We start from the raw sequence: 21,652 nt of genomic DNA, 5'->3' as shown, positions 1-21,652 counted from the left end.
GGTTAAATATAAGATACCAGAAATATGACACGCGAATTTGCAGTCCAACTGATGGTAAGTGTTAAAAACTTATCATGAGTCGGAATGCAGAGTCGTGACTTGATTCTGTATTATGGAGAATACAGCAATATCTTATAATAAAGCACACACAGATAGGTATATCGTGGACTTCAAGCCAAAGGAACGTATATGTAACACTCCTACTTTTCAGAAGACACAAAACCTTTTTTTTGTGTCATAAAGTATTTCAATGTTTTCTAAAAACATATGAACCTATTAATATGATCTATTTAGAGATTTTGTACGGACAAATTTCGAAATCAATGACGTAATAAACTAAAAAACCCATTTTTCTATACGCCCCAATGGTTTAAAGCCCGCAATATGAATGTTTCCATATATCCCAGATCTGACGATTACGTAACCAACAGTGGAATGATTAATGATTGGATGATTGTCATGATCATGATAATATTGATAAGGTATGACTACAAATGGTTAATGAATAACTTTGTCTGGTAGAGTATGAATTGAAAACGTGTGTTTGAATAACTCTGTTTAGTGTAGATACGCTTATACTTATCTTTATAGCATCGACTGTTTTTGCCTAAAAATATAGGATAGGATGAAATATAATTGAAATTCAGTTTAATTTTGCACATTATTTTTTATTTCAATTATTTTAATATCTCTACATATTTACAATACAATAACATAGCTCACTATCGATTCTTTAATATACAATGACTGTTCAATAAATACATTTACACTTTTTACAACTATACACAAAATTATCTACAATATCTTAAGTAGTCAGTCATTTTCGAATATTATTTATTCATTAAAATTTACATACGTTCTTATGCATTGGTAAGTGTAAGAAGCATTCGAATAATTGTGACTTGACTTTATTAGAACCAAATTTCGAGAAATTTTAATCGGGAAGCATTAACAACGCGTACAACAATTGACTATTATAAACTTTTGTTCAAACACTAAACTCTTCAGCTACCAATTACTTAAACGGGCTATATATCTACCTAATTCTAATAATAAATATCTGACATATATCCATTTATTCAACAATACTATATTATTTACAAGCTCATTGTTTTATCACATTTAACAGATCCGTTTTCCACGGAATTATTTACTAACCACCACTAACACTCGACTGTCAATATGGTCGCCAAACTGACTTGTGTGTTGATATCGCACCATTGCTAATTTTGGTAGAAGTCGGGCTTGTTGATAACACTCGCGTCGTGCGTTGTGAAGGCGCCTTCAACTCGTTACGATGTCGTGGTCGGTCAGATACCGTCGAATCCGCCGCTTGCACTTGTTTCATCTCTTGCAGCTCTACGTTTGCCGGTCGCGTCGGATGGAACGCAGATTTTACTACTTCAATCGGCTCCTCGTCTGATTCGTCCGATATGGTAGCATCGTGTGTCGAGTTCACTTCCGATTTTGAATCTGCTTTCGATCTTGGACTCGCATTCATTAAACTTCTCGGGCTCCCACTCTGTCTGCTGCTAGTCGGAGATAATCGGGCGCTGGACGTGTCCATCGAAGAAACGTTGCTTTGTAAATGTCTCAAAGCATCGTAAGGGTTGATACCGTTTTTAAGAGAAAGCTCAGCAGGTAATTTCAGAGCGAGTTCTGCGGGATGAGGCGAGAAGGGCAAAAGTCCATTTGGTTGCAGAAATGCTCCAGGTGAAGGAATCAAAGCTGCCGGAGGCAAGTTACCCATTGCTGGCGGAAACGGGAACAACTCAGCCCCTGGCAACGTCACGGGCGGCGTTGTCAGCGGTGTAGCTCCACCTGTAGACAAAAAACACTCAAGTTTAGTAAATCAATCTACATATCTAACATCGTGCTCTTTGCTATTTTCCTACATAGCAACATGATGCAATATGAAGAACGTGTCCCAGGGGACAGTTCGGAGCACGCGGGCACTCTGCCGATTCCCTGAACAACGAGGGTGCATAATCGTACTAAGGATAATGTACAATCTGTAGGCGTTTAAAGGCGGCTTCACCAAAAGGGATGTTTTTTTAGTGCGATATTGGGAGGGTGAGGGTGCAATATTTATTTATCTGAATGCGACGTCGTTCTTTACGATCGAGACACGACATTCCGGCGTAATTCGGTCGGATATGTCTCCTTTGCTCGGAGTCTCGCATTAGCGATGCGGGACACGCGCAGAGGTGCTGCCGGCAACACATGTGCGGTACAAAGCCGGTTCCATCGCGATAAGGAAGCGCGCTATCTCCGCACCGAGTGGACAAAGAGGGCTCGAAACGTGAAATTTTCATTAGTAGCTGTGTTCAAAAGTTCTTGTAGCTACCGTGCAAGCTTTGATTCTCGATAGCGTGTAAGAGAAGCTGGCGCATAAAAAGGACACGATGAAGGCGCAGATTGGGCCACAAAGAGCTCGGAGGTAGTGCGACGCTCGGATATCTTTTGCACTTTTTATATTTGCAGCAGTGGCAGTGCGCAGACCACTTTAAAAGGCATCGGGGTGGGTGGGGTTGTAACTAGGGGGTAATTTGGTGAGGTGGGGACCAATATCGGCGTCGCGCCTGATTGAGGTGATCCCGACTGCTGGATTTGATTTTGCTTTTCTCTCGAAATTATTTTTAATTAAGCACGGCCAACGCTCTGTCGACGTGAAGGTATTGCCGTTTAATATGATGGCACTGTAGCGAATTTATTTTATTGGCACAAATACAATTAAAATACAAGTAGGATAAATTTGGGCATGAATGTAATAGAGTGAAAATAATGTACGTAATGGCCGCTGGTATAGACAGAGGCAGTCCAAAACTTTTGCAAATCTCTCTGTAAAAACGAAGCTAGCATACGTTTAATAAAAGTCGGTAGGTGTTTGAGTACAACGCTCCTCGCGTTTCAGCGTCGGAAACAAAAAGTGGCTGGTGGCGCGGTCGCCTACATTGGAATAAAATTGACTCCACACTCTCTCGAACGTGAAGGCGGTGCCTTTTTGTCTGTTTTCTGTTCTGAACCCCCTTCTCCCGGCGAGGGAACTTCACCGGGTGGTTTTGCTTCGGTCGGACCGGTGTTGTTTTGCACCGCTCAAGAGGCGCTTCTTTTATTTGAGCCGCTTTTGCGTTGTACGGCCTTGAGGGTGGTTCTGCTACGAGCAACATGTTTTCGAGTGTTGTTTGCTAAATCGGGAATTTTTAAATTAACGAACGCCAAATAATTCGCCAATTGGAACTTTCAGAGAAACCGGATAGTAGCGAACGCTTGTCTACGTCTACGTTTTGGAATTATCGGTGCTTTGTAGTTTTGTTTAGTTTCTCAATTGCTTGTTTGCAGGAATAATTGATGATGACGTACGATAAATTGTAGTTTGAAATAATTGTAAAATTTTAAGTGATGAAAGTAGGAGGTGGGCATGATCTGATATTAAGACGACACTTATAGAAACGGCCATCAAATTAAAATAAAATGGTATGTCTGTTATAAATTGATCACAGAGGCCTTCCTACCTAAGGACTACTGAGAAAGACGAGATACCTTACCTCTTACTATGCCTTTTTGTCTGTTTTCTGTTCTGAACACCCTTTGATTACCTCATATGAGCCCTATGCGACCATTCAAATCAGAATCAAGCAGCTTTTTATTACAAGTAAAAGTTGGTGGATCGTATATGTCGCCGTACTCAAATCATAATGAGTTCGACAATATTCTAATCATTGCCCGTTACATAAATTTTAAATCAAGAGGTGACCGTGTACTATCTATGTAGTATTTAATGTTACAAATAATACAATACCTTTTACAAGAGCTGCCGGATCTCTCAGCTGTTGGGGTCTGAAGTAATCCGCCCAGGCGTAGTTGAGGTACGCTGCGTCTAACCAGCCAGGGTTCAGCAAGAACGGGCTGAAGGCGCCAGGGTGTCCGTAGCCATAATCTAGAACAATAAAGAATTTGTTAAGTATAGGATATATACTAGATACATGTATATATAGTATAGTATACTATAGGACTAAGAGTATAAGGAAATTGCGTAGTTGAAAACCGCGGTGCAAAGTGTGCTTGCAGTTATATTATTTTTTTTGGCAATTTAGATATATTCACTTATATAAATAGCTATCCCACGTTACTCTCTATATAATACTCTTCCATTGTGTGGAAGAGGCAAACGGGCGAGAATTTATTTTATTTTGATGTCCTACAAATAAACATAATAGCCTATAAGTGTAAAAAATTATGTCACATGTCTGATACAATTTGAAACTTATATATTGATGTTTTGATACGTACTAATCAACCTTAACAGTCGGGTTTGTTAAAAGTTAAGAAGATGTCGACTCGTTAACAGTAACTTAGTTTCTTCTGTTGTGATTCATTTATTTCACAGACGTATTGTTACAACAGACAGATCGAGATACTCCGAACTCCCCTTTCGTGTCCTTTACAAGGCGTTACGAGGTCGCACAGTATGTCCGCAAGATCGTCGCAATCAGAGTTCACAAAGGACAATCGTTAAGGCGGCGACACGCGGCCCGAGCTCTGTTTACCGCGTCCGACTATAACAAGGCTTGTATACAAAACGAGCTTTACTACTGCAGTTAGCCGGCATCTCTGTGCCATACGTTTTTACGACCCTCCACCGTCACGTTGCCTTTCGCCTTTCAGCTAGCGAAACACTTTTTTATTTGTTTAATCGATAGCATGAAGACGCCACACCGACGTCTATTTCCAGCTTTATGATGTTTTAATCTAGTCTCAATCGATGCGATCAGGTATATCATTTTTATTACGGGATTAACTATTTACGAGCACTCTACTTTGTTTTGAATTAGCTTAGTGACTCTTCTGAAGTTTATTGTTGTACGTTTTGAGTAGTTAGCCCAAATCTCGTAATCTAAACACGAGGTACGCAGCTAAAGGTGTCGACATTTTGATTAGACTAAGAATGTTTGTAAAGACTTTATTTCTGTACACAATCCGTTAGGCCGGGAGATTAGCGAGTGTTTCGGGCGAGCGTTTCCCAAATCGCGGGCATTTTAAATTAAGAACGTGATGGATGGCCCGTCGTGCTGTCACGTGGCAATCCGGTAGAAGAACGCTTGGCATCATGGAACAATAATAAGTTAAATGTGGAGCTCGGAAACGGCTGCTCCATTTGTTAATGCCAGTATTCAATTAAATTCAGTTCCCCAACCCTTTACACATGCGGGACTCGGAATATTAACGCGGTAACGAGATCCGCTCTTAATGTGGATATTTGGAGCGTTTTAGATTTGTATTTTAAGTATTGTGATTAGTAAATAGACAGATTAGTCACAACATTATGTTTATGATACACACTACATACATATTTATTTTGTTATTTTTTATATACCTATTATTTTCGCAGCTCTTGGTTTTGTTTATAAGAAAGATATAATCTCGAAGAGTAATAGACCGATTCTAATCTTTTTTTAGGTTGAAATAAATGTATTGTTGGTAATGGACAATTCTGACTAGATATAATAAATAAGTGCGACGCTCTTTACACTAATAATGGTGCGTGATATTTACCTAACTCTCACAGAACAGATAGTAAAATATAGCATAGAGTTACATGGTCGGGAATCAAACCCAGGACTCTCCCGTCATTAAGACCGCTGTGGAATGCGAGGCATAAAAATATTAATTTAATGTTAATCTATTTTGATCCGATGATGAAGTTAGTAATGTTGGAACGTCTTCAAGGCAACCGACTTCGGTACCGACTACCGACTACGAGGACAATAAACCGGTGAACGATACGACATAAGTCAAAATGAGCGTTAAATATCTCGAATGATATGCGAGCGTTTGTCACTCGTAAATTAATGTAACGGACATCCTTAATACGTTAGAAATGTAAGTTTGTTTGTTCGTAAACGAAACATCTTGAGTGTGATAGTGTATTGATGTTCAAAGAATTTCGTAAAGAATTTACGCTGAGTATTTTGATTAAGAATTTGTTTATTCCGATGTCATGGCTAAAGTAATTTATTAATTAGTATATGGTTACTTTAGGAAACATATACATTCTGTATCGTGGCGATCGATATACCTATAAAGGTTTGTACCAAAATTATATAGGTCTTGTAATGAGTTACTGAGGAAAAATATACAAATTTCGGGAGAAAAATAAAAACCGTGTATTTCTTGTTATATAAAAAAACCTTTTTACAAAAATATACTGGTTAATATTATAGTAAGGCTAATGTACGGGCGTACCCATTACCGAAGCTAGTGTTAAATAAATGGAATCAGAGTGTAAGAGTTATAGCTCATAACCCCGGCCGGGGTGGCGACTGTCTCGATAACAAACACCGCATTTTTATTGTCTCCACACTGCGGGTTTATTAGTTTTGATCGTTCATCCAGTTGTCTTGTACGGTCACTTGTCTGTATTCATTGTAGTATCGTTTGATTTACGAGGTCTATTTTTTGAGCTGAGCTTGAAGTAATAACTAATGTAGACCACGTCATATTTAGTACGTTATGTAATTTTTGTAGAGTACTGATAATTTTAAACATTACATTAAAATATTTTTTGTTAAATATTGTTCATGGTTTTTTAAAATGGTAATAACAAATGAGCAAGCTGTCTGTCTCATGGTAAGTAGCCACTGTCGTTTTTGAATAATGATAATCAACCCCAGATAAGATAAGAGTTGGACTTGAGGTTGGCCGCAGATGTGTCTCTAAAAATTTAACATTATTTTCTTAAAACACAGTCATATGTTATAGATATACGCATGTTATGAAATATCAAGAAACCGAATCCATTCCAAGTTTTGGGCTCTTGTTAGCTGATTCAGGCCAGATCATTAAGTTAGTTGGAAGTAGGGTTGAATTTTAATCATCGAGCTCCTTCGGTTATGAGGGTCGGCGTGGATGTGGCGACCAGGGACATAAAATCCATATTTTAGAGGCGGGCGGGAACCGGGCAGATCAAACGGGACTTTATGACGCGGCCCCGAGATTGTTTACATCTGTTACGCGCCGTGGCCGCACCATGAAACTTGGTAACCGCTGGTACTGCGTGCGTGATATTAAACACCCCGGCGAAGTTTAGGGGTGCGAATTCACAACTTGCGATTAGTTAAGGTTTAGCTTTAGTGTGTTTTTGGCCTAGAATTTGCGTTTCTAGGTTTAATATTAACATATGTTATTATATACAGGTTCTGTGTATTTGTAACATTTATAGCCTCGAATCTGACTGGATAAGTTTTTTTTTAAATATATATTGATAATTTTGTAACGTATATAGTATCAAGTAACTATCAAATGTATTATCCCTACCTTATGTATGTGAAGATTGATAATTTCCAAGTAGGATGTCTACTTGATTCTGTACTGACGCTTAAAGTATTGTATATAATACTGTTGTTGTTGTTCTAACATACTGGAATTCGCAATAAAGCTTATCATATCCACGGCCCGAGAATTTTACATAAATCAACAGAACGGATGCAACCAAGTCGATAGTGATACAGTATCTACCCTTACCAGGAGTTTTTACGTTTCGACAAATATGCCTGTTTTGGTATTTGTTTACGTATTGGCCCATACTATTTCCCAGTTCTGACACAATCCGCTAGGAGCTGATTGGAATTTGCATGGGCAAATACGTAAACAAATACCAAAACAGTCTTATTTGTCGAAACGTAAAAACTCATGGTAAGGGTACAGAACGGATGCGACCAAGTCGATAGTGATACAGATTAATTAGTGCCATTAGACGGCACATTGATCGTTATTACCGTTATTATCTCGAAACGTTTGATGTTTATGTGGAGGATGTTAGTTTTTCCGCATACTGTCGTTTTTATTATTGACCGAAGTTTGGACGCAACGTCTGTTTACACAGTCGGCGTTGTACAGTGTTACACGAAAATAGATGCGGTGTCAAAACATTTTGATGCTGGTTGATTTGTATTACATGTCTTAATTAATGTGAATGGAGTGATTTTTGTGTTGTACTAGACATTATGGCTTATTTAATGATAAGTGTTTACTTTTTCATAAGATCGGAAACGATTATGCAGTCCGACGTATGATAAGTCAGTGATGCCTTCATACGTACTACGATACATATGATGAGCTTTATATAGAACAGGAGTTCTACATAAAGTCGATCACAGATGCATTTCCACTCTTGAGGACGGCATTAAGTCAGCTGGCACCTACTTTTTTAATATTATCAATATAGCGCTTGGTATTTTATTTTTTATTTATTATTAATGATCTTCAACATAATGTATACCAAATAAAAGCAACAATCGTAAATACAGAGAAAGGTATTGCTGTAATGAGCTATTAGTAGGTGTGATGGTGGTTCCGCCGCTAACCGAACAGCGGAAACCGCGAATCTAACCAGCGTATTCAGTGTAAAGAATTATCATTTGGTCCAACTAACAATTAAAAATCAATATTGGGTGAACTATAAAATGATGAATATGACTAGTTTCTTTTTTATGAATACGTACGTAAGTAAGTAGGTACGTTCTCCTAATTAGGCAGATACTAGTAGCTATTTATTTAAAGTTATTTCGAATCTCTTAATGTTTGTTATTTTATCAAAGCCTTTATAAGTCTAGGTCTAGTAGTCATTAAGATCTATAATTGTTTATTTTTTATTTAATATTATTTTTTCTTAGGCCTAAATACGTTCTTGTTCTAATTAGATAGATCATGTTTTAACAAATTTAAAATTATAAATCAATCCGGGCAAGACTAGTATACACTAGTATACTTTTAGTACTTGAAATATAATATTAATATGCTCCACAATTTCTAATTTAAACTACCCCATTCTCATGTTAACATTCTATTTTACATATAGGCATGTAAATGAAAATAAACTAACACGGAGTAAGGCCCCCTCTGACATCCGTACAAGCTTTATTCGTGAGTTTATACTTTAAAAGCATTCGCGTTGTAAACACCAATAACCATTTATAAGACGCACGTCAAAACACATTACTTTAAGTTCAGCGTCGTAAATGAAGAACAATCGGATTTATTTTCGGAGGCACACTCCTTTCCAACAATAATTCTTAGCTTAAGAGATTAAACGCATCTAATTAATGTCTGCGTGATTGAGTGATTCTCACGTTCGTTAGATCGTACAGATGTTTTGTGAATTATTTTTACGGAAATACCACTATGATTGTAGAGCGCTTACAGCTCGAATTGTTTCGCAATAACCGGCAATTGATTTAGGAACGAGCCTGTTACTGTCCGGGTGAAATATACGCGTATGAATTTCGTCGTTGCATGCCCGAAGTGATCTATATATGTTTTAAATTATAGATTTACAGGAATGTGGTATTTACGTTATCGTAGAGACTATCTTCGTCCAAAAAAAGAAGATTACATTACAAATAATTTTCTAAAGAAAATGAGAATGATATAAAAATAATAAGTATAAAGATTACAATGATTTTATTAAAGAAAACGTAATACCGTCTATGTGAATAAATTCCTAGCTAGTAGGCGAGTTGTTAATGTAGAGCACTTAGTTATGAATTATTATGATTTATATTTAGGCTAGTTATTTTTATAAAGACTTGACCCCATTTTTGGTTGATAATAAGCTAAATAAGTATGTATTAAAAGTGTATATAGATAGTTATCAGACTGAAAAAATGTGTCACTAATTCTTTTGTTCACGGAAGATATACGCACACGATCACTTGCTATAAAGTTTGTATCACGTCCACTCTTCCACTTTGCATTGAGTCATTATGGTTTTATTAAGACGATCTCGTTAAAGCGGGGTCGTTGAAATGAATTGCTCGATTTTAATGCGAGTGGATTGAAAATAAAACTATTTTGAATGCGGTTGAACGCCGCGGCGCCGCTGCGGGCTGGCGGTCAGCCAGCGTCGCACGCGCATATGAATAAAGTTTTATTCACTATGTTTGATCTTGGAATTTATAGCGTAAAATACGTTATGCTGTAAATTATGAAACCGTTTTAGAAGATATTTCGTAGAGCAAAATTTTTGAATAATTTAAAGTTTTTTTTTTTAACCAATGTTAATTATTGGAGCGTCAAATAATCCTTAAAAAGTGAGATTTTCGAGGGAAATAAACTAATTATTGTGGCTAATTAGTTAATATAATATGATTAAATAATACGAGTATATTAAAACTTTAGTATGACATCAGAATTATATATGCAGGAAAGATGAGAAATGACTTAAATAAATAAATGATAAATTAAAAATAATGAACTTAAAATTTAATAAAATAATGTATGACTATGAAACTTACTATACTCACTTTGCTTCGTCCTGGGTTCTCGGGGTCCATCGACTGTGACTTTGATAGCTTTCGTGTAGGTGGCCACTTGAGAGGGGAACGTGCTGATGGTGATGGTGAGCGAGAAGGACTTGCCTCGTCCACTGCGACCTACGAATCGTAGATCATTGAATTTCGCTACTTGATTCTTCATCACCGCTGTGCAGTTCCTTAACTCGGCCATCACATTCTCATCATTTCCAGCTTTAATGGTCACCATAGTACCGTCTTGAACATCATCCAAAGCCACCACTTTAAAGGCTACCGGCAAAGACTTGTTCGAGCGCCAGTGTCCAGGGAGAGCCGAACATAAGACAGCCGGGGATCCAGTCTGCACCAGCTCGCCGTGGCTCTGTCGGTAGTAGTCGTGGATATGGGAGTAGACGTCCGCCATGGTCGGGGCCGGGGGGCTCGCGTGCGGAAGGTGCATCGACTCCAGTATACCCTCGAACACAATCCCTCGATACGCCACTAAAGTCCCACGTCACGCCACTGGTCTCCGAACACTTCGGCAAAAGTTTTAAACACGCGATCGAATTTCAAACTCGCGGCAAAGCGCGCGCGGAGCACTCCGGAAAGTTGTGTAAAGTATGGGCGCGAGACGCCGTATGACGGTGTGAGTCGAGCGACCGTCTCGACTCCGCACCACTTGTTGGGCGCGGGCAAGACGCCGGGCGGGGGACTCGGAAAAATAAATGGGCGACTCGCAGAGACCGCAAGCCGAAGACTCACGACGCGCACCGAAGTCGCCGCGAAGGGACGCGTACTCGCGAGGACTCAGTTTCGACTGATGACTGCGATACGACGCGACTTTTTCCGATGGTCAATATTTTGCGTTCGCGCGGTCGCCGCCCCCACCCGGGTGGCGGCCCCTACGTCTCGTAAAAAGCGGGAAGGAGACGAAGGGTGCGGGCAGCGCGGAGCCGCAGCGGGAACGAACGGGACGGCTGTGGTCGGTCTCTGCGTTTTTATAAAAATGCTCGCGGAAGCGAGACGCCCGTCGCCGTCGATCGCTGGTGGGAGAAGGATGGGTGGATTTTTTTGAATCACCGCGGTGACGTATCGCGAGGCGGCGGTAATTAGGCCACGGGGCGGCGGGAAACCGCGGCCGGTGCGAAAACCTATCAACGAGCTCATGAAAAATTATGATTTCCATGTTTGAATCGGGAGCGCGCCTCGCAGGGTGGCACTTCATTTGGATAAAGCACGCGAGGAATTCTGACACGGGGGTCGTCGATCGACACTTGTAATTGCTGTATTGGGGCTGATCATTAAGCATAGGTATATCATTAAATTGAGTTATTAGACAGGTGTATTTCAATCGTATATTAACCGTACGATCAGTGAATCTTTATTACTAAACGTTAACTTTGAAATCTTTTTAAAACTTTTTACTGTTATGTCCAGTTTAATGTATCACTACATCTTTTCCAACAACATACAAACAGCTTAACATTACCATTACATACAAAAGTTCAGCTCAAACACCGGCCGAAGTATCATGTCAAAATTGATAAAGTGTGAAACAAAGTGAGTAGAGTTTGAGCCACGTCCGCGTGCGGTTAGCCGCTTGTCGCGGTGCGAGCGAGACGGCGCGAGGGGCGGGGCCGGGCGTGTCGGGAAACTTACAAACTTCGCGAGTTTCCCGCGCTCGCGAGCGTGTGACGCGAAGTTGGTGCGAACTTTTCACCTTCCAAATTTAAATGCTCTTATAAATGGCCGGCTTTTTTCTTGGATTTGTTGTTTGTTTTTAGTGCATCCTCAGCCGTAAGAAAATAAGAATATTTATTTTTATAGTAGAAAATAAGAATACGCTAAAGACAATTTTAAGAAATTATTATCACCTTTTACATCTGACACTATTTGTCGAGGGTAAGCACATGATTAATATAAAATGTCAATTAGCATATTTTTCTATATATTGTTTTCTATTTTTCCATTAAAAAGCGTCAATGAAAAATATCTTTGGTACCCTTTTACAGTAGGTACTCGTGTTAAATTTATTAATAACGTATGTCAAGTAAATATGTTTTAAATGAATTGGGATGTTTTTCCATAATAATGATTGCTACTGTAGTGCCAAAATAAATATTTAATGAAGTCGGTTAAAAATGTGTCTTATCGTGGCTATTATTCTAAATGACTTGAATTAGGTACCTCCTAAAATAATTGTAGAGAAAAAATTTATGATAATTGCAATAACTAAAATTGTGGTAGAGTCATAATGTAGAGTAGGGGCAAATAATAACAATTCCCACTTTTATTTACCTTTAGACCTAAATAACATTTTTATTGAATAAGATAAGAAACCAATAGATATTTTATAGTGTAGTGAGGTAGCTATTGCACCAAACAAGCAAGACAATATTTATGGAACCACTATTGTTTCAAAAATGCCGCGGCGGTGCCTTTGAAGTTACTCCTGGTTGCCTGAAAGCAAATATTTTGTTCAGATATCCTTGTTTATGACCCCCATTCAGTATACGAAATATGAAATGCGCGGTTGTATAGTTTCAAAAATTCGCAAATGTTCGGTTGTAAAAATGTAAAGTTTTATGTCTGGTCATTTCTGCGTGGCCTTTGCTTTCTAAGGTTGAGATAAGAGCTGGTTTACCTTCACAATTGTATCTACTCTGTTTACGATTAAATTGCTTTATTACTTAACTGGTTTTAAAAAAAAATTGCTGGTTTTATCGACTATAAAACTGTTCTATATTGGTTATTGGCTATGATAAACCAATAATTTTGTATTTCATTTGCTTAAGAAGTGAGCGCTTTGAAAAAACTATTATTATTACAGATAAATTTTATCTTAACTGAAAAACTTATGTAGTAAAAATATTTTTTTAATAGTGTATATTTATTAAATGTATTTTGCAATGAACGCCATTGCAAAATCTAAAAATCTTACATTTAAAGGAACCGTGTTTGTAGTACTATTACCTATGCTACAAAAGTTCTCCGGACATGTTTTCAGTTTTCTAAATATTATCTATATTGAAACTAGCTGACCCGGCAAACGTTGTGTTGCCATGTAAATAAAAAAATGTTAAAGGTGAACAACCCTTATCACTTAGGGGTATGAAAAATAGATAGTAGTCGATTCTCAGACCTACTGAATATACATATCAAATTTGGTGTAAATCGGCAAAGCCGTTTCGGAGAAGTACGGTAACTAACATTGTGACTCGAGAATTTTATATATGAGATATTATTTGATTGCATTATTTTAAATAAATGAAGAGTAAGTAAACTTCATATCGTTTTGGAATATTAGAACTTCGGAATCGGATATTCATAAGTATGACGGAAAAATATAGAAAGATGTAAATTCAAAAATTTTTTTATGCATACTTTACTATAGGTACATATTATTTATTACTTGTTTGTATAAAAGATTTTTATTAAGAAGATACTATGGTACTCGTATGTACTAACATATGGTTTATAGAGTGGAGTAAGAAACGATTACTATTTTTTAACATTTAAGAACATAAGCATAGAGTAAACAATTTGATATTTATATTTCAAGTTATAAGACGGTTTACTTTGTAACAATTTCAAAAAACAGCCCCAGATACAGCCACAAAGAGCAATAAAGCTAATAAAAATTAGAAAGTCTAAGCCGAGGGGTTGATGAGGCCGGTGTTCTCAGAGTTGTCAAAGAATTTCTCTCAATTACTGCAATAAAAATTATATTGTAGGTAAACATACGGACACTTTGACGAGCACGCCGCCAGCTACCGGGCGGTTTTGTGCAACCCTCATCCACTGCGCCGCGGAACAATGCGTTCGCGCACAATGAAATATTCCTTCAAAGATCTCCTTTATTTTGGCCCAAACATTGGCATTGGAGCATTGTGAGCCCTTTTGTTAGCTATTTACCGACTTTTGGGTTGTTACAGTGAAGGGCAAAATGCCGTAGTAATAGATGAGTGGAAAAAAATGCGGGTTTCGATCCAATGAATAGAGCCAGCGATGCGGCTCAGTTGACGACTTAATTCTCTTCGGATTCAAGAAGTCGGAATTGGGTTATTTGAAAGCAATGTTACTCGCAAAGGGTGTAATGAGTGTGCGTTAATATGAAAATCGCTGTGGTCGAAGGATTAGTAGTTTACACTCAACGATTTCCTCATTCCAGCATAATATTAAAATATTAGTCTGTACTAGCCTCTATGCTTGTGAGTACGTATAGAATATTTTTAAAACATTGTATAAAATAGTGTAGATACAATGATGATATGACGAGAGAAATAAGAAAATATTGAGAATCTTCTTCGTTGTACCTTTTGGATTTCACTCAGAAATTACTGACCTAAAGGGAAAAGAATTAAGAAAATAATTAAAAAAAAAAAAAAAACTACTGTATATTATTTCAAATTTAATTCGATGTCAACCTAATGTCATAAGGACTTATTCAACTAACGATCGCTTTAATCGACATACTTTCCTGAAAGAGCGCATTAATACCTATTGATTTTTCAAAAACATCCCGCTGTGTTGCTATACTTGTGCCTCAATGTTGGCAAAACGTTGACTCACACAATGTGTGGAGGGCACTCCAACGTAAGAGGTGAATACAGAACACCAAATATTGAAGCATAATGGGCTAGAAAAGTTGTAGGTAGTAGAGGTAAAAGAAACCTACCGATAACTTTTTTACGTATAACACAACACTTACCTAAAGCAGAATAGAGTAGGGAATATAGAAGGCCTAGAAAAAAATCTTCACCATATTTTGTTTTGTATTTCATTAAATACGAACCTGACGACATAAAGACTTATTCAATTAATAATCTCTTCAATCGACATTATGAAAGAGCGCATTAATACCTATACATTTTTCAAAAACATCCCGCTGTGTTGCTATACTTGTGCCTCAATGTTGGCAAAACGTTGACACACACAATGTGTGGAGGGCACTGCAACCTAAGAGGTGAAGACAGAACACCAAATGGTGAAGTACAATAGAAAAGAGAAGACATAGGAGTAGAAGAATCTTATTGAAACCTCTTTTAGATAAAAATCAATATTTATCTTAAGAAGAATAGAGTGGACATGGAAGAAATAGAACAATATTTGTTCTCAATACTTTTTGCATTTAATTCAACACTTAATCATCGTCGCAACGACATATTCAACTAACAATATCTTCAATCATCGTTATTATGAAAAAGCGCACTAATAATATTGATTTTTCAAAAACATATTACTTCTTCAAGTAACAATATTTCAATCGACATAATTATTATTATCATGAAAGAGCGCATTAATACTTATTGATTTTTCGAAAACATCCCGCTGTGTTGCAATACTTGTGCCTGAATGTTGGCAAAACGTTGACTCAAACGTAAGAGGTGAACACAGAACGCGGAATGATGTAGCATAAGATACTAATAAAGATGAGGTAAAAGAATTCTATCGTCAACTTTTCTATATAAAAACAACACTTATCTAAAGTAGAATAGAGTAGAGCTGATGACTGAATGAGTAGAAAAATCTTGTTATCCATACTTTTTTTTCCTTCAGTACGAAACTGACGTCATAGCGACATATTCAGCTAACAATATCTTCAATCGTCATTATCATGAAAGAGCGCATTAATGCCTATTGATTTTTCAAAAACATCCCGCTGTGTTGCTATACTTGTGCCTTGGTGTTGGCAAAACGTTGACTCACACAATGTGTGGAGGGCACTCCAACGTAAGAGGTGAACACAGAACACCAAATGTTGCTACGTAATTGCCCACTTGAATTTTAAGGGAAACCTTTCCGGTCAGGGAGTAGAGTTACGAATGCGTAGAAAGTACTGTCAGTATTTTTTATTGCATTTATTAGTTTGATGAAGTGGATTGAATTAATTCGGTACAATTACACAAAATGCATGCTAAGATTTATTGTTTTTTACTGTGGAAAAATAATTTCGTAGTAAATTAAAATACTTAGCTGCGCCGGTGACTGTCAAATCTCAAATAGGTATAGGCAGTTCTCATATAGTTTTCGAGAATGCAAAGCAAATACTATCATTATCTTTATATTTATATGGATGAAATTTAAACACGTCAAATCTTAAGTAACAGCCATAAAATTGATATTTGAAAGTGTAAATTAAATATTAATATCTCGAAATTATTTTGACTATCCGCGTTGCATGGTCCTAGTGTGTCATATGAGATTTTTGAGCCATTCTGAAAGTTTGAACTTTCTTTTACCCGATTTGGAATTTAAGGAGATGATTCTCAGTGGTCATAATATTTATGCGTATCTTCAAATTCAAATACGAAGTTTATTTATTATAAGTGTACTGCTCTTGTCCATTTATATTACGTTTATTTATTCTCAATCATATTTACATTTAAATTAAATCTTTATAAGATTATATAATAAATAACAATCATATTTTTTCATTGTTTAAAAATTTTAATGAGTGTAAATGATGATGTAATATAAGTTTGTACCTTTTTTTTTTTTTTTTTTATTTTTTTTTTCCCGAGGGGGAAACCTTCAAAAGGTACCCGACGACGTGGGAGCAACGCCGGGTTATGTGGGATTTTTACCGCACTAAAACCCCCCCGGTGGCCGTCCTCAACGCTTGTTGGAGAACTCCGGGATCTCCAACGGAACACAACCGGAGCCCTCCAAGCGCGATGCCCAACGGGCTCTACCCTGGGGGAGCAGTTTTCGCTCCTCCCACACCATGTATGTTTACGACGGTATGCGACCACACATACCGCCGTCCTTCCCGGGGTCACTTGCTGGGCGGTTCGAGCTCCCACTCTTGCCGTCCGCAACCCCGGAAGCCCCCTTTTAGTCGCCTCCTACGACAGGCAGGGGATACCGTAGCCCTATTCTAGTCCCGGAACTACAGGGACAAATATAAGTTTGTACCTATAATATATTTAATATAAAAAAAAATAAAAAAAAAAAAAAAATGTCTACTCTAGTAGAGTGTACACTCTATGAGAATCCATTTAACCTGAGGCAATAAGTATCGAGTAAAAAAGAAGGTAAATCCGGTTAATGCATTTTGTTACAATCGAGTTAAAATTCGACGCGTTTTGTATTACCTATATGTGCTTTTGTAATGGGTACAGGAAGTAAGATTTGGACAATAATAGCTGAAATTAGCAGGTTGGTTCAGTTAAAATTGTGCAACGGATGTGATTTACTTTACTTTAGCTATCTTTTATCTGATCCTTTACAATGTTCCACTTAACATAATACGTTTCGTAATTGATCGTTTTTTTCTATCTTGTTACCCCAACATTCAGATTCTCTGTGTTTCGGGATCTACAATAAGTATGTAATATAATACGTAAAGTTTACACATAATAAGTAGGCAAACACCCAGAACAAATATTTGAATTCATAATTTATACGTCGAAACAGGAGTCAAACCTGAAACTCTGGCATAGCCTACTGATGGTTCCGAGACATGTCGTTGGGTATTTTTTTCTGTAATCGTATCTTTCATCTTAGGGTTGGGATTAAAATACTGTTCCGATATCTCCAGACTATTGTAAGAAAAAATCAATACGCATTGATTGAGATGGGGTGATGATTTAATGTCGCGGACTGTAAGAGGGGAGCTGAAACTCTAGTGTTTCCGAATCTATCAAAAAACTTGGAGTAGATGGGTTTTAATGGGAATTTATACGTAGTTTAATTTACAGATCTCTTTAAGAAACGGGATTATATATTGAGGGTCTCATATGGTTAGTCTTAGGATAGATCTAAGATTTGTGTTAACTAAACAGCGAATAACATGAGCTACTGAGGCCCTTGATGTAACAAATTGTGTAATTATAAGAACGAAATGTACTAAGAGCATACATCTGCAATCCCCACACATAGCTAAATTGTAGTAAGAATCCAGTTTGCTTACAGAAATAATTTATTACTCAAACCAATATCAGTATGACAATTTACACGAATCGGTTGATATAACTCAACACATAAAATCGGTACACGATCAGCAACACAACTGTTTGCGCAAATAAAAAACGTACGAAAAAATGTGACGTAATAAATCAGAATAATCAGAAGCGCGGGATATATGTGTGAAATTCCATACTAGCGTGACGGGGCGGGAGGGGGAGTGTGGAACTCATTACTGGCACGTGACACAAGTCTCACCGCGCCCACTCTACCCCTCGACGCGGCCGTTACATTTCGCCAATGAGTTATTGAGTGCGCCGAAAGCTCATGTGTTAAACCGTCAATAATATTGCTCGACTTTTGCCAAATGTATGAAAATTTTAGGTCGGCGTTTCGACGTTTGAAATACTCTGAAATAGCCCTATACGAGTTATATAGTTCGGAAATTTCACTTTAGCACTCAAATGTTAGTAGAACGTTATGCAATACGATCCAAATATATTTTTCGTAAAGATTTTAAAATGTATTTCTTCTTTTCATAGCAAATTTATTCGTTGATGTTACATAAATACGAAGATGCATTTATGTATTAATATTTTACATAATTTCGTACGTCTAATCGCAAATAAAACGCTACCTTTGTATGATCTCATTTATGTCTATTTATCTGTTTGTCATGGAAAATTTCTATGAATTCAATAAAACGCCTAATTTCAATGGAATGAAATTTTTTGATTACATAAACTTTACTGTGAATTTTTCGGATAGGTGAATACAAGAGTTTCAACAGAATGCAATTACGTGCAGTTTTTTCGGAATCTAGCGCTGTTAATTGCGTTTGATTGATGACGCAACGCGGATCGTCAAATTACGCTGCAAATGTGAGGGCTTTGATGAAAAGGCGACTAAACTCGACCGTTTTTCGCTTGTTCGCCCACCGTATTTTTCTAATTGAATCATGTGTGATTTATTATTGGTCTGATGATGTATCATTCTTTCAACAACAGCCGTGGCTCACCCCATGGCTTGCGGCCCGAATTATTGCTACAAATGTTCACATCCGCGCTTTTAACTGCACAGCCATTGCGCCCCGACGTCCCCTTCGTTCTTTTTTATTAAACTGAGTAATCGATTTTTCGAGACTTTATTGAGGAATAGGAACAGTAAATTGCGTATAATAGAAACTTTGTCATTATTAATTCGAGTGGCGCTATTGTTAAAGCGCTACGCTATTTTTTGTGTGTGATACTTGAGTAGGATACAATTTTGAACGAAACTGTTTCGGAACCTAGATTAATTTGTTTGTACCTTACTTAATTTGTACATTGTATATAACATTATATAATGTAAAGAGACTATATCAACTATTTATAAGTCGATAAATAGGTCAACGGAGAAGAAAATTTCAAGATGAAACTTTGTAGGACTTTTTAAAGTTTGACTGCAGTGAAATCGCTTTTCGAGGTGTTCCATTTTAATCTTCAGAACTACGTTTCTACTAACAAACTTTCAGTCGTCAGTTGAATTAATAATATTAAGGGCCAGGTACAGAAGCCCATGGGCGGTAGCGATCACCAACCATTAGGTGAGCTACTAAATAATTTGCTACTACCATTACATAAAAAAAAAATCTTTTAACACATGTATCTGCTCACCAGCTCGCAAAGGCTGGTATTAATAGAAAAGGTCTCAAAGTTCCCATTTTCATCAAGGCGCCATACTGGCATCAGCTAAGAGCACTGTTTCCACCCGGCGCACACATTGTCAGCGCGCCATCACGTTGTCTAACAACGGCTTAGTTTGCCTGTGAGCCATCACAGAATTAAAACCGTATGAAAACCGTAGGTGATGTTTTACAGTAATGTTTTTGAGTCCGATATATGGGATGTTATAGGTGACGGTACTTTATACTAGTGTAGGTACGGTTACGTTATAAAAAAAATATACAATATGAATTACACGACATAAATATATTAACTATTATGCAACTTTGGCATTGATGATATAAAATGAATGATGTATGTTTTAAATATATTAGCTTACTTCAATATCTATAATATATTACATATGTATGTATAACGTCTAAAGTTAAACACCTATGTTCCATCCTGAAACTTATTGGAGATACAATTAAATCCACGTTACTCGATTTTCTTTCGAAAGTACCTATATGAAAACAAAAAAAAAATGTGAAACACTTAAAAAAAATGCTCTTTTGTACTTATTAAAGATTTATATCGCGTTTGTGTAAACATAGCAGTGTAATGTTTTATACCTACGGTTAAAATTGTGTCACATTTTCCACACGTAGTACTTACCTTTATTATGACACCATCTCGACATCAGCTAGAAGCAGTTTCCAGCCAGCGCGCTCATTGTCACTGCGCCATTGTAACAGCGCGCTGCGTGCTCACACAGCGCACGGCGAAGCAGCGCATCTCATAATATTGCTGAACAACGGGACAGCGTTGGGTTTTGTAGTCCGTGAGCCCATTTTTTTTAAATATTGATGCTGTAAAATTTACATATAAATGTGTTTCTTTTACAAATATTTGCATAAGTAAATATACACGAAAAATAATTAAAATACCTGATTTAAATTATTACAATTCCGCGGTATATTAAATATTATGGAGATGTTATAATGTGATGTATTTACTAGCGCCCATTACCAATAATCAAGTTATTCAAGTTTTATCAACCAAAGATCGATTAGTATGAACAAAATGATTAAATGTTCATTTTTAGCTGGCATAAAATTAGTTAGATTGATTATTTATTAATAACAGGCTTAGTACTAATAATGATTGATAATAATGGAAATATTTGTCATAAAAAATAGGTAAAGAGGTAGATAAGTTTATTATGTTACATTCGTAATATTGTTGTATTATATTTTGCCTAAAAATATTCCCTTTTTTATTTTAATTATATTTCAATATATAACAACATATGTAATATATCCATGTTGCGTTACAAAAATAAAAACAGCAAATATAAGGAACCGCGTGTTGGTTCCGGTGCGGGTCGCCGAGGGCTGTCACAATGCACGCAGTTTCCGCGCCGCTGCCCAACGCGCCCGCCGACGCACCGACACCCCTAATGTCGATTTTAATGTTAAATCTAAACACAGGGTTGACACCTTTCCTATTTTTAATACTTTAGGAATATTAAGTTATTTTTGCCTCCAACCTCTACTTAAGCCAAGCCAAGATTATTGTAAACGTAAAAAAAAAAACAAATTTCTTTTTTATTATTTGGTTATTATTTTTAATGTCGCTTCGAATTTACACATAATTTTTGATTGATATTTCATATTTTTATGCTTCCAATCATTCCTTGACGTCTACTATTTCCTTTAATTTATTTCTATAGATAACAGAAATGACAGTAGGTAATCGATTATAATTTTAAGATTGAGAGGTAGATAGATAGACTTATATTTTAGTAAT

At 37.0% G+C, this 21,652-nt stretch overlaps 1 protein-coding gene across 2 annotated transcripts; it reads right to left on the bottom strand.

Annotated features, from left to right (window-relative positions):
- Window positions 1-663: 663 nt before the first annotated feature.
- Window positions 664-10,824, bottom strand: run (segmentation protein runt). 2 transcript variants are annotated; one of them, XM_073088664.1, is made up of 3 exons: window positions 10,296-10,824; window positions 3,803-3,940; window positions 664-1,821 (listed from the first exon to the last, which is right to left on the bottom strand). In XM_073088664.1, exons 1-3 carry the CDS (start codon window positions 10,750-10,752, stop codon window positions 1,178-1,180), a joined length of 1,239 nt encoding a protein of 412 aa, XP_072944765.1. In that variant the 5' UTR covers window positions 10,753-10,824; the 3' UTR covers window positions 664-1,177. The 2 variants fall into 2 exon arrangements, with proteins under 2 accessions (XP_072944765.1, XP_072944766.1); XM_073088665.1 differs by having other exon boundaries at window positions 665-1,821; window positions 10,305-10,824.
- Window positions 10,825-21,652: the final 10,828 nt, after the last annotated feature.

The sequence above is a fragment of the Epargyreus clarus genome, unplaced genomic scaffold (genome assembly GCF_041222505.1).
Source record: "Epargyreus clarus isolate Ecla_fem2 unplaced genomic scaffold, WU_Ecla_fem_2.2 ptg000027l, whole genome shotgun sequence".
Taxonomy (NCBI): Eukaryota; Metazoa; Arthropoda; class Insecta; order Lepidoptera; family Hesperiidae; genus Epargyreus; species Epargyreus clarus.
Note: the sequence above shows the minus strand (reverse complement) of the source record. Positions and strands in the feature narration are given on the sequence as shown.

Coding starts and splice junctions, on each gene's coding strand:
- run (XM_073088664.1), bottom strand. CDS start 10,752: ATGCACCTTCCGCACGCGAGCCCCCCGGCCCCGACCATGGCGGACGTC. Junction 3,941..10,295: donor GACGAAGCAAAGTGAGTATA/GTAAGTTTCATA, acceptor TTATTGTTCTAG/ATTATGGCTACGGACACCCT. Junction 1,822..3,802: donor TCCGGCAGCTCTTGTAAAAG/GTATTGTATTAT, acceptor TTTTGTCTACAG/GTGGAGCTACACCGCTGACA.